The sequence below is a fragment of the Diadema antillarum genome, unplaced genomic scaffold (assembly GCF_040938485.1).
Source record: "Diadema antillarum isolate AM-2024a unplaced genomic scaffold, OU_Dant_1.0 seq00001954_RagTag, whole genome shotgun sequence".
Classification (NCBI taxonomy): Eukaryota; Metazoa; Echinodermata; class Echinoidea; order Diadematoida; family Diadematidae; genus Diadema; species Diadema antillarum.
Genome location: NW_027272614.1, coordinates 154,117 through 167,531, shown reverse-complemented (window position 1 = coordinate 167,531; position 13,415 = coordinate 154,117). Strand labels below are relative to the sequence as shown.

General features: G+C 38.8%; 1 protein-coding gene and 1 non-coding gene across 2 annotated transcripts; one reads left to right on the top strand and one right to left on the bottom strand.

Annotated features, from left to right (window-relative positions):
• Nucleotides 1-218, bottom strand: LOC139713377 (small nucleolar RNA U3). Its single transcript, XR_011709637.1, has one exon. It is a non-coding gene; the product is annotated as a small nucleolar RNA U3 (small nucleolar RNA).
• A 4,655-nt stretch (nucleotides 219-4,873) lies between these two features.
• On the top strand, nucleotides 4,874-13,043 carry LOC139713374 (stabilizer of axonemal microtubules 4-like). The gene is made up of 8 exons (XM_071625111.1): nucleotides 4,874-5,117; nucleotides 5,586-5,739; nucleotides 6,382-6,574; nucleotides 7,629-7,813; nucleotides 8,114-8,404; nucleotides 10,182-10,270; nucleotides 11,713-11,877; nucleotides 12,941-13,043. The coding sequence occupies exons 1-8, from the start codon at nucleotides 4,888-4,890 to the stop codon at nucleotides 13,041-13,043; spliced, it is 1,410 nt and encodes a 469-aa protein (XP_071481212.1). The 5' UTR covers nucleotides 4,874-4,887.
• Nucleotides 13,044-13,415: the final 372 nt, after the last annotated feature.

Here is a 13,415-nt window from a genome sequence, read left to right as displayed (position 1 = left end):
ACCACTCAGATTGCGTTTCCCTCCTCCTCTTCCCCCGAAGGAGAGGAGGAACGGTCATCAATGACAACGAGCAGGATATCGGAATGATATCACTCGATGTCCGCTTCGCGCTCAGAGGGAAACGCTTCTGCTCCTCATCGTGGCATTTCAGTGGGACTCTTTTTATGGTAAAAAAGAGAGATGCATACTATAGAAATGATCCCTAAAAGTATGATCTTAACAAAATTTGTTAGTTATATAATATATATGTACTTAACTATTGATTGTTTCAATGGTTATCAAGTTTTAGCGTGGCAATTCGTTCTCAAGAATGTTACAATTTTATCAGAATATCTGAGCTTCTCCACTCAGTTACTGACAGAATAAATATAAATATTACCTAAATAAAAAGGGTTGGTTGTTAAGCAGGTGAAAGTTGAAACACACACTTTGAGCAAAATACTGTAAAGATTAGCTGTAGCTAATATACATACATAATACATATTCATGAAGCTAGTCTTACATACCAGGAGTTTTGCTTCTCGCAACATTCGTCTGTCTGTAAAGTCTACCTCTTTAACAGCGGTCCAGCCGACAGAGGGCGCTCTTGTTAGTACATCTCCAGAACCATGAAAGCCGGGGTCTTGAATGGTTGTAAATGGCATTTGGTTGGGGGAGGAGGGGGGGGGGGGGGGGGGGGGGGGGAATACTCCGCATTGGTTTTACAGTGTACGTGTCTTCTTTTATCCTCTCTAAGGTCCGTGCAAGATCATGACCACAATGTCCTTGACACAATAAAATCATAAGGCGTAAGATTATAATGAAAATGCAGTTCTGCACCATGTTCAACTTTATTTTGATCTAAAGAAGTAAATCATACAAAAATATTTCAGAAGTTTTATCAAAATCCGACTCACAAAAGTGTAAGGGTTATATACATGTATATTTTATCAGTTTCACAAGCTTTCAGCGAAAAGTTCATCAATTCTCATCTCTCCCTATGATAGATTTTTTTTTGTATTTTATTTTTTTTTAATTATTATTTTTTTTTATAGATCTCAGGATGCTCGCACCGGCAACTCATTGCTTTGGCAGTTTATGTGTCAGCCGGTCGGGTATCACAAAAAGGTCCTTTTAACGTATTATGCAGGTTGCAAATGCTGGAAAATGTTTTCCAAGCCTCATTGTGAAGTATGTTTTGCCTGTAATTAATCTTTTTTTTTTTGAATTCTGTTTTGAGTTTGTAAGGCATGTGTATTTTTTATTATCTTATTTTGTGATTTACTGTACTTTTGTATATAACTTTGAATGTATATTTTGTATTGATTCTATGCAGGGCCCCTTTGTAAATCATTTTTTATTTTAACTACAAGAGCTACCCTGATGTGGAAATGAAACGGAATAAGTAAACACAGACTTATACAAAATGTATGATTACAAAAATGAGATTTTAAGTTAATAATTTAGCAACTATGATCCCTTCATCCTCATCATTTCTCAGTTAATGAAAGTCAAGCATTTTCATTTTTTTTTCAATGAAAAAAAAGAAGATTATCAGAGTTGACACAAGTTCTAAAAAATCAATATCATTTCTGATTTAAATTTTAGATCAGATTATGGTGACAACTCTGCCAGATTGTTTTGTTGTTATTGTTGTTGTTGTTTTACTTTATTAATCAAAGTCAAATTGAACGTGGTATCAATTTGCCCTTTCTATGTTAAGTCGACTGAAAAGGGGACAAAGTAAACAGCAGACAAAGGTCTCTCTGAGTGCATAAAAAGTTCCCACAAATAGGTAGGTAAAAGGAATTTGCAAGGAAAAGAGAAGGAAGAAGAGCCGAAGAAGAAGGAGAGGAAGAAGAAGAAGAGGAGGAGGAGGAAGAAAGAGAGTATGTGAAGAACAAGAGGGAGTATAGAAAAAAAAAAGAAACGGTGGTTATGATAACTTACAGAGGGTTCACACTGCATGTTTGTGTCTCTAGAATATCTCAAAGACGTGGGGGTGGCAAAAAAAAAAAAATCACCATAAAAAAAGGCATGGAATAAACCAGAACCGTATTATACATTATCGATCATCGTTGAGCTTTTCACACTCTGAAATAACTGTCATAACTACAACTGTTTTGTAGTTTCGGTGCATAAATTGCATTAATAGGTGAGATATCTGTCGGGATTACATCCATTACTTGGCCGAATTCAATTCATGCATGCAGTATCAACCAGAAGAACATAAACACAAAGTAGATTATAATCTTAAATGATGACCATTCTAAAAAAGCCAGTAAAGAAATACGCAAACACAGACACAGAAAGACAGAAGGATAGACAGACAGACGGACAGACAGACAGACAGACACACAGACACACACACACACAAGAACAAATGATATTGAAGTAACATAAACTTTGTGTACTAATTTTACTTAATGTTGCTAAAAATAAAGATGATTAAAAGTTGAACTTAAAGTAAAACTTTTAAAAAAAAGTAAGGTGTAGCATTGATATCGGCCAACTCATACAGAAGAGGGCATGCACAAAAATAGGTCAAAGAGATATCACATCGTTGAATGAATTGTTTCACTTACCATAATCAAGTAAAAGATCTCTGAAATCTAATTTGTCATATTTGATCGAAAGGATTTATAAACATTTTATTGATATCATTATTAATTTTATAATCGGTGAACATTAATTGACCTGTACATGTTTTCAAATGTTATTGTCCATATAAGGCATGTGAGAATATAATACCGCCAGGTGTCCATTTCATGAAGCGGTTTGGCGTGATATTGTTGTTATAATTGTTATAATTGTTGAAGTTGTTATAATTACTGCAGTTACCATGGAACGTACTCAAGTGCTCATATCTGTTTGATTGCTGCATTAAAGCTGCCATAGAAGTTGCAATTATTGTCACCTACAGTGTTGTTGTATATAAAACGTTTTCGAAAAATAGTGTCCAGGGCCCCATTTCATAAAAAGTTGATATGGTAGCAACTCTTGCTAGAATGGCAATTGTCATAGTAACGACAAGAATCCAACTTCCTGATTGGCTGTTGCCATTAGAAGTTGCCATTCCAGCAAGAGTTGCCATCCTAACATCTTTTATGAAATGGGACCACAAGTCGTCTATCCTCCTTTTTTCTTTTTTCTTTTTTACACATCTCTCTATCGATATTCCTGTATTCATAAGTCCATGCTTGAAAAAAAAAATCAAAAATTAAAACTATATATATTAAACATGAGTTTTGTTTTGTTTTCTTGTTTTCCTTAAAAAACATATCTCTCAATATTGATGTACATGTATGTCTAAGTCCATGCTTTCAAGAAAATAATTTTAAAAATATGTATAATGATATGCGTTTTAGGTAATCATATAGCTGGCAGTGATGATGGAGGTGATTGAAAGGGATAGTGAAATCGACAACAAAAACAATTGTTGTTATGTTGATAGAAATGATAATGATAATAATTGTAATGATAATCATCATAACTGGCGATTCAAAAACTACAATAAAGAGAAAGTATGTAGTATGTTTGATAATCATTATGACAAAATACAAGGGATCGAAAAGCTCTAGTCAATTTACTGGTGTATGACTTTTAGTGACTGTCTAAGGATTGCAAGCAAGAAATATAAATCAAAATTGTTCTAGTAATCTCCATTTGATAATATTTCTTACTACATGTGTTCAATAGCTAACACGTTTTTACCGAATATGTTTTATTTCCACTTCAGCACTTCATAAGTTCGATGACGTCTTGGTGTGGTCACGCCCACATCTCCGCTCATGCATCGTGACGATGCGTCATAGACGGTTGTCTCATATGCAAATTTTGATACATATTCATGAGTTCCGAGCACATGTCCGTAGTCAGTAGCAACACGAAACACCGACTTCCGTGTTTTCATCGCTGCTAAGCTGGACCGACCGTGTGTGTTGCAAGCAAGCGTATGTTTCGTGGGTTTACCTGCTCTCACTTTCCGTATCGCTGGAAATTTTGCGATATAGCAGAATATTTGTGAAGTTTGGAAGGCATTAGAGGTGAGTTTTGTGTTTAGATTAGTCTGGAATGTATGTGATTTTAGAAAATGATGTTTGATCAATGACGATGTGCTTTGTAAGGAAAGAAAATCTTGGACGACAGGTCAGCTTTTTGTGGGTCGAGAGCTGTGTATTTTGTGCTTCACCCCATCCACGGCGTAAAACACAACTAAGCTGCTACGAGTACATTGCCTATTTTATTGGTGGTTTGTCTGTAGGTTCGCGTGTAACTTCGTAACGTTAAAAGATATCGGTATTTTTAAGAGTTTGTGAAAGGGTCCTCAGGCTATGATCCATCTAGAGCTAGACCATTTGATAGCCTGATGGTTGACGGTTCCTTGGCATTTCATGTATCGTATAGTATTGCGTATTGGCCTTTCATCACGCAGAGTCAACGACGATTGACAAAACTGTGTCTTGGGGGTGTTGCAAGAAGCTTGCAATTGAATTAATTGCAACTCGACTTTCTTGCAACACCCCCTTACTTCAGGACTTAGACTCATGAGATCGAAGTAGGCCTAGGGTCTGCTTATTTGTTTGTCACGACATGAGTGTGGCTCGTACAACCCAAAACATTTCATGTTGGTGAAAGTTTGGGTTGTGCAGAGTGAATCACAATTCTACAGTTGGATTAAAAGCTGCCAAGTTAGTGACATCAGAATGGTCGGAACTCTCACATCATTTCTTGTCTTTAGAGTCCACTGGTTTAGAAAAAGAAAATGTCAAGGATTGTTTGGTTTTTTTTGTCAGTATGCAAAACAAAAAAGACACTGTGATCAAAGTGTCTTACGTGTAGTCTAATTGATTCGAATCATACAATTTTAACCATCACGAATCTAGGTCAGGAATACCATCAGTCACCATGGGAAGGTTACCAGTAGGTCAGCCCACTTCGCACATGTCCACTAGCCAGGGACCGGATGCTGACATCATGAAGTTTTACTCGACAACCTACGCCACGACGTACGGAGGGGAGCACGAGCCATTTGTCCCAAGAACCGGAAAGCACATCGGCACAGGCTACCAGTCTAACTTTCGGCCGGGAGTCTACTACAGCCAGCGACTGGACGAACTAGACAACCCAGCAATGGGGTATGCCTTAATCCATTTTCATTTTTGTGTGATGCACTTTGGCTATGAGATTTTCAATGTAGGTTTCCAGGCTTTCATAGATTTCTTCCTCGAGTTTTTATCTATGTCCTGTGATCTGTAGTCCATCTCTTTTCATGAGGTATAGTGCTCATCAATGTTTCTTTTTTTTTCACCAGCAATTCCCTAATTTACTGCAGTATTGAGGTAAAGTAAATCTGTAGATTTTAGCCGGAAATTATTTGTTATGTCACTGTGAATGCTGCCTTTTGAATTGTACTGAAATATTTTCCAGGTAAACATTACACATTGAGTAAAAGCTGAATACAGTAGTTGGAAATCTCCAGGCTTGAAGGGTTATATGAATAAATAATTGATTCACATCAAGTAAGAGTCTGATCAGCCCCAAGATTGCTCTGTTCCTCATTATTTTATTTTGTTTCTTTATAACTCTGCACACTTATTTTGTAGGAGGATCATCAGAGACAATTATAACTCTATCACAACGATGCACTTCAAGCCGTCGATAGGCTCCGATGGAAAGGATCGTTTCCCCGTACAGCTGACCCAGGTCAAAAGCGGTTTCACCGAACAAGACCCCATCACATATCCCACAGTCAACAATGTAAGTCCTAGCTCTGCAACTTGGTGCTTCTTTAGTTCTGTGAAATCTATGTTAATGTATTTCATTCTAAAGTTTTTATGACACATCTGATGTGCAATGTACCTGGTAACTTTGAAAAGCTACCAGTGGATGTCACTATATGCCTGAGTGCTTTAAAGTGGAAATTTGTTAGGGAAGATGTCATATTCAGAGAGCATTATTTTCATCTCATTATAATTGTCACATTATTATTGTGTGGTGAGCCTCCGAATGCAGCCTCAATTCTAATGTTGTTGCTAATACACAGTAGGCATGTCATTATGTATAACATGTACACTTACTCTAAGTACCAACATCTGCTATCTCCTTCAGTTCTGATTTCCAACGCATTCTAATGTACTGGTAGCCATGTGTTTGATAGGGATGGAATAAATTCACAGACACTGCCTCAAATCCTACATTTAAACCCAGCTATACTGATGTTATTAAAAAAAAAAACCAAACAAACATTTTTTAGTAGTTAATTTATGTTGTCCGGCAGAGTTTTGATGTGTGCAAATGTAGCTGTGCTTTGCATTAATAGAGCAAGTCAAAAGGACACAGCCCGATAAAAGAAGTAATAGGAAAAGTGATCAATTATTTTAAAACTTGTCATCATCACAGGTCAGAAAAGTTTTCGTCAACACCAGAGATCATGGGCTAGCTCTGAAGATCAACGGAGTCCTCCCCAAGCACCGCCCACTCCTTTACAAACTTCAGGCCAAGGACCCCGTGTCCCTGGAGAACGCTGGACATGGCCCAGACTTCATGAGCACAGAGGCTAGGACTCGATTCAGAGGCAGACCGTCAGAGAGGAGTAAGGATAGACCTAAATTTGTTTGAGTTAAATAGTGATCAGATAATTACTGTAAAATGTTTTGAAAATTCAAAGTTGTCCTTTTGGGGTTGATAATGCAAGACAACATACAGTGGCGTTATGGATTCTTATCATGTGTTTCATTAAACTAGATGCATTGAAGTACCGTAAAAATGAAGTACAACTTTGTGGTCAATATGCACTTGAACACACAAAATAAGACTACTTTGCATGACGATATACACGGTGTATGTTAAGCCAGCTAACGTGTGCAATGGTGGTTACTGTAGTTGGAACATCAAATGTACATGCAGCTGTCACTATGAAAATGATTTCTTTACATAAATTGATACATTAGGCGTGGTCAGACTGGCAAAAGATCGAGAAATTTAAGATTACGAAGTTTAGGCCATTTGTACGCGCGCAAGAAAGAGTGCGCCATCCAATGGCTAGTGATTGTGACGTAACAATGCGCACCTGTACATGACAATTATGGCCTCGCTCTTCGAAGACACCTCCCGCAAACAGATCGAGAAGTTTCGCGAGAAGTTTCGTGGGAAATTTGCGGTCACACTGCTAAAACTTAGAGATCTGAAAGATCGCAATCTTAAACTTCTCGATCTTTTGCCAGTCTGACCGCGCCTTATATGACTACTTTTGCTCAGATCTGGAGAAAAAAAAATCAGGCAAACTCTGAATCTCCCCATGTGTACATAATCTTTACCTTTTTTGATTGTGATGATCTCATCTTATCTATAAGTAAGCACATTTAAACCTACTGTATATCCCAGTAGTTGGGATAATGTAAACTTTAAATTTATTGACATGTCTTCTTGCCAACAACATTTTTCTCAGAGTTATTATTTGCATGGCAAAACAATGTTTCGTACATTTTTCCTATCACAGCTTCATATGTGATCTAAAGTGTGTATGTGGGAAAATGTACATTATTTCTTGTAAATTGTTGTCTTTTGAGGTTGGACCGAGAAAAACAACAGATTGCAGTTCCATATCAGCGTGATATAACTTCCATGTTTTTGTGTGTGTCCCACAGAGGACTGCTCCACGCTGACCGTTGGACCCAAAGAAGGGTCTGGCTACACTCACGCCTACAACAGAGAGCCCATCACCTTCCACTCTGGGTCGCCATTCAAGAATAACCGTCCAGGTTCCTGGACCGACAGACCTACAGGCACCAGCGTCATGAAGAATTCATTCTTGCCTTCACAGTTCCTGCAGGTGAATATGAAACTCCACCCTCCTACAGAATGCTACATACAATGTTTGGCAGACAATCTCATGAGTCAAAAATATCCTTCTTGAATGTCTACATTCTTTGAAGTGGGGATGGAATGATAAGATTTTATTGGTTTAAATGATTCAAGCATTTAAATGTTTGTATTGGAAATTCATGATATGGTTGATGCACATTTTCTTGTTTAGATCTGTGTAAGTGGTCATTGCTGTGAAACATTGATACTGCTGAGGGACCTTCATGATCTATTCACATATTTAAAATTCCCATGTCACATCATGTAGGGAGATGAACGTCTTCCAGTGATTACGAATCGTTCCGAGAGGGAGACGGGATTCACCCACGAGAAGGCCAAGCCCCTCTACGTCCACCGGGTCATGGGCGACGCCTACACCAAGAGGGACCAGGTTCCGCCCCGAGTGGAGGAGCGCATCAGGAAGGAGGACCCAGCCGAGTACCTGAACATGACCAACCCGGATAACCACTCGACCATCTTCAAGAAATCTTTCGAGGGTCAGCAGAGACCGTCACCCAGCGCCAACGAGAAGCAAGGAAGATACATCGTCGGAAACAAGGTACGGCAGTCCAAGTCCAACACGATATTCAGTCTCTTGTAGTGTTTAGTGCGTTGTCTCTTTCCGAACAATTACAGATGAGTCTCATTGTTTTGTAACATCGCCTTTATGTGTGTGTGTGCTCTACTTTCACAAAGTATGCCCCGAGATAAAAGCTTTCTTTCATTGCTAGACCATTCATCCCCTGCATTGTTTACGTGAAGGTTCTTGCAAATATTGCTGCAACAAAGAGAGTGTGTGAATTGATTGCCCGCTATTTGTAGTGGACTGTAATGATTGATTTTACAAGATGGATCACAAAGGATTGGTTAAGTCTTCTGTGCTTTTGTTTTTGTTTTGGTGTGCTGAACATAAAGAGACAGAGATTTTTTGCCTCAGGGTATTGGCATTGCCTTTTAAGAAGCTTACTCCACCACGATGTACCCCCCTTACAAATGCAACCAAAGCTATCAGTACACTGCTTGTATGGTAACCATGCAACCATTAGTCAAAGGCAAAACATTCTACACCTATGCTGTATTCATCTTTGCTCAGCAGTTAGGAAATGCATATGTGACCGTGCATCACAAACAAAAAGTCGCAGCCCTTGATTCTACGTGAGGACTCAAAAAAGGTGAAATGGGTCAACCAAGTCATTCTTGAGTTTTTCATATTTTCTGAAAGAGCTATCCTTCTTCTACATTATTCTTTACTTTGGGATCATAACATGAATGGGAAAGTATGTTGTCAGCAGTTTTCTACAACCCTTTTTTGGGGGAGAGTAGAAGATCAGGTATGTCTGAGAGACCCCTTTTTGTTTCTTGAAATCGTTTGCGCACTCTTCACTTTCAAGTCTAATAACTTTTAAATGGATAAAGCTACTGCTTTGAAAGTTGGTGTTAATCATGGACAGAATGTGTTGATAGAGCATGCCTAATTTCAGCATAATCTGATAATCCCTTCATTGTTGTTGCTCCAGTGGTTTACATCCTGTGTTTTGTCCCTTTCATCACACAGCTAGCACGGTTAGGTAAAGATTAAGCACTTCAATACACCCTGTACTTCAGAGCCTCTTTTCTCAGTTCACTCTGTTCCAGAGTGCGTGCATTCTTTCCAATATTTAAATAGGTTGGGAGTCCATTTGAGTTGAGTTATACATCATTTTAAAGCTTTGAGTCTGCTCTTTCAGAAAACCCATGTCTGGCGACTTTTTGTTGGTTTTGTGGTGCAGGGTAACATATGTAGATGTATCAATCAATTTGGAAGAATGAAATGCTTGTCTTTTTTATCATCACCGTGACGTCTGGTGCTGGTGTAACAAGGGTATGGGCAAAAACAAGACTAAAGACGTGGCCATGTATTGAAATGTTCACTGTGATGTCTCAACATCCATGCAATGGGAATATCATCCGCGCAAGCGAGATGGGCATGGAATGATCTCAGAAGTTTTATTCACTGATGTGCAATTGTGAATAATAAAATAATGTACAGGCTCTGTAAATGCACTTGGAGAGGGTAGGCTTTGGAAGCGTTCACACTATAGAAATCATTCATGCTATAGGAATCATTCTCACTGTACACTTTACCCTTTTGCTCAAGAAATATTATATCATCTCTTGATCTGCCCCTTGCTTTTTTTCAATTCAATTCCATCATAGTTTATTTCCAATCAACGAAAATCAAAACGTAGTACAAAGTATACATGTAATGAAATAATATTGCTTGTCATCATTCACATCTTGTCTTCTGTCGGGCGAATCTAATCTGTCAATTTTTACCAATTTTCAAAATTTTGCAGGAGATGTCAGGATACAGCGATAACAACGACAAGCCTCAAGCACAGATTCCTGTGGAGCCTTACCGATGGATCACCCACTACGACACAAAGTAAGCTGCTTCCTCTTTCTCAAAACAAACTGGTTCTTGGGGGACTTCAACCCCAAACAAACACTGCTCTAAAATGTATTGTATAGAGCAGTTTATAAAATGTTGAATATGACATAACTAGTTTACATAAATATTCCCACAATCGCATCAGATCAAAGTGCAGATGGAACAACTGAAATTACTGAGATCATGCCCTAGCTGTGTATATTTTCAGCTTGTTTCTACATGTCATTTTGATAAGTGCCCAGCTGTTAGCACACAAAAGTGCAGAAACTTTGCAGAATTGCAGACGGGCAAGACATGGTCACCAGTTGCCATGGTAACCACAAACCAAGTTTGATGAGGAACAAACAGACCTTTGTTGAGTAAAATCTGTGTTAAGTATTGGTATGGCAAGACAAGCCTCCAGACGTACATATGTAGCAGTCAGTGATCGATGAGCGTTGCTTCTGCGATTACTCACTAAACCCTGATTAATGTTATTCTAAAAACACTACAGCAAATGAATGAGCATGGTATTCAGTTACCAATGACACGGCATCGACAGCTGCATCAGTCCAATTGATCTTATACCATGCAAGTGCTAATCGGACACATGGCCTTGCACCAACACACAGACCTTTGATCGCTCAGATCAATAACTATTAGACAAGACATGCGTATGGCAAACGGAACACACAGTAATTGTGTGAATGCTGCATGCCATCAGTTTGATAGTATTCATAGGCTGGACGGAACAATGGGAGAACAAACTTCTGTGTGCACTGACCAGGGCCTACTTGGCTATTGATTGGTTTTGCCAATAGAACACAGAAACGGTAGACAGGAAGAGCAAGCTGTCCTTGTGCATAGAATATGCACTAGCTGACCCTGAATGGAAAGCCTATTGAGAATACATACTAAAGCTGAAGGACTTGATATATTGCGATGATCTATTTTTGTTTTTGTTTTTCTTAGAAAGAAATTCAATTTGAAGGACTAAAATGATTTTGGGCAAAGGAGGCAATATGGTGTTACCCCCCAATTGTAAACAGGGTATGCCTATACATGTATGTCCTTTTAATACTACTTTCAATACACAACATCGGGGACGTCAGCTCCATTCTGTTATTGATATATATGTACATATTATTTGTAAGTATTCCAGGAACTAACTGGGTACTGCAAAATAAATCAGATATGTATGGCTCGCAACCGTATATCATTCGTGATCACTATCAATTTCAGTATGAAATTTGAGACATGTTGTATTCATAATTGTCAGTTGCACGATACTGACACAATTTTGTTTGCAATATGTTTTGATCTTCTCCCTTCATTATGATCTTTTATTTTCTTGGCTTGTTTGGTAAATGAAATGTACAGTCACATGAAAGGGGCCAACAATTCAGTGGCAACTAAGGTAATTAATCATCTTCCCTTCATTTGTTTCTCTCTCTTAGATTCTATGACATGAACCCCAAGGGCAAGGCCCGCGCTGGCCGAACATTTGGCGGGGTGATGGACCAGCTGCCCGATGGCTTTACCAAGAGCACCTCTGTCCACTCCTACGGTCCAGCCCTGGACACCACACACCAACTACGGACTTTGCACCCCTATGTGGCAAGGTGAGGTCCTTGACTTCACACAAGAATAATGTTCATATCTATTTTGCTCTTACCTTTACTCTGCATATTCCATAATGAGCTGGGGTACACTGTATCTACGGAAATTGGTGTCTGAGAAGCTTTTTACCTCCGCCAAGGGGGGAGGTTATGTTTTCGTTACCGTTGGTTTGTTTGTTAGTTAGTTAGTTCGTTTGTCCGTGTGCAAAATAACTCAAAAAGTAGTGAACGGATTGGGATGATACTTGCAGGAAAGGTTGAGAATGACACAAGTAACAAACGATTAACTTTTGGTAGTGATCTGAGAATTTTTTGGGGAATTTATGAAGGATTATTGATATTTTGGCAGGTAGGGTCAATGAACGTGGGAGCTCAGGCTGCGCGTATTTGAGGTTTGCATGCGCGCACTAAAGCGCCTGCTCTAGTTTCTGCTAGGGCGAGGCGCGCTGTGAAGCTGAGGGTTTATGACGTAACAAAGGCTTCTATATCGGAAAATCGGGCGGCTTTCAGCACACAATGCAGTACGTATGAGTGGAAATCACTGATCTCTGTGGGAGAACAAGATCAGTGCGGGTGGAAAATGGGCTGCATGCTTGGCGGAGGTCTGCGCTCTCAGAGTGCTTCTCTAGTTTGTAAAATGTGTCACTGGTGAAAGGAAATCTTTGCTTCTTCACTGTCATGCGCAGTCCCTTCATTGCTTTAAGTATACTTTACTTGGAAGCTGCATACTTAATATATAACACCTCAAATGTTTGATCCTGGAAAAGAAAATACTACACCTGTAGGCATACCGTACTTTCATGTTGACAAATGTTGAGGTAAATTGCAGCAAGGGAAATAACAGATGAGGAGCAGTACTTCAGTTCAGTACTTACTAGGTGCAGTTGGAAATGGTTGGAATATCTGTATTGCTTTGAATTAGTTTTGCAAAGAAACAACTCTATCTCCACATCAATATGTGTTAGAATACTGGAGTACTAAACATGCATGTCAGAATTGATACTGTTTCTACTGAAAGTAAAAATACAATGACTAATGACTGAAATCTCTTTTGTTGATCAATCAGGAGCATCAAGGCCCGCGATGTCTTCTTCGATGACCACACGCACGATGCCAAGAAACATGTGACCATCAACCCCATCCCACAAGTGCTCGCTTGCTCCGTGTGAAAGGATTAATATTAGGCCAAGAGTGACACTTAAAAGATTAAAAGATGCTGCCAACACATGGATTTTATTGTTATCATTATCATTTTTGAAAAAAAAAATCTGTACATTTTATTTTTAAGCCACCGTTGTTTGTAGGACAGCCATATGAACCAATGTATGCTTCTGGAATAATGCAAGGAGATGCAGTTGTTCATATTTTATGAATTAAGAACAAACGCTGGCGTTCTCAGACAAAAAAAGAGAAAATAAAAATCTAGCAAATAAAATCATTCAGATGCTCCCAAAGTTGCTAGTGCTGTACCACAATTTCCATCCTGTGCTGCAAATCTTGACATGACGTCAAATTGTATGAGAACTAGTGATACTAAAATT

Bases quoted from the DNA above. Each gene is read 5' to 3' on its own strand.
- LOC139713374 (XM_071625111.1), top strand. From the start codon at position 4,888: ATGGGAAGGTTACCAGTAGGTCAGCCCACTTCGCACATGTCCACTAGC. The intron at 5,118-5,585 runs GTATGCCTTAAT...CTTATTTTGTAG, and splicing joins CTAGACAACCCAGCAATGGG to GAGGATCATCAGAGACAATT. The intron at 5,740-6,381 runs GTAAGTCCTAGC...TCATCATCACAG, and splicing joins CATATCCCACAGTCAACAAT to GTCAGAAAAGTTTTCGTCAA.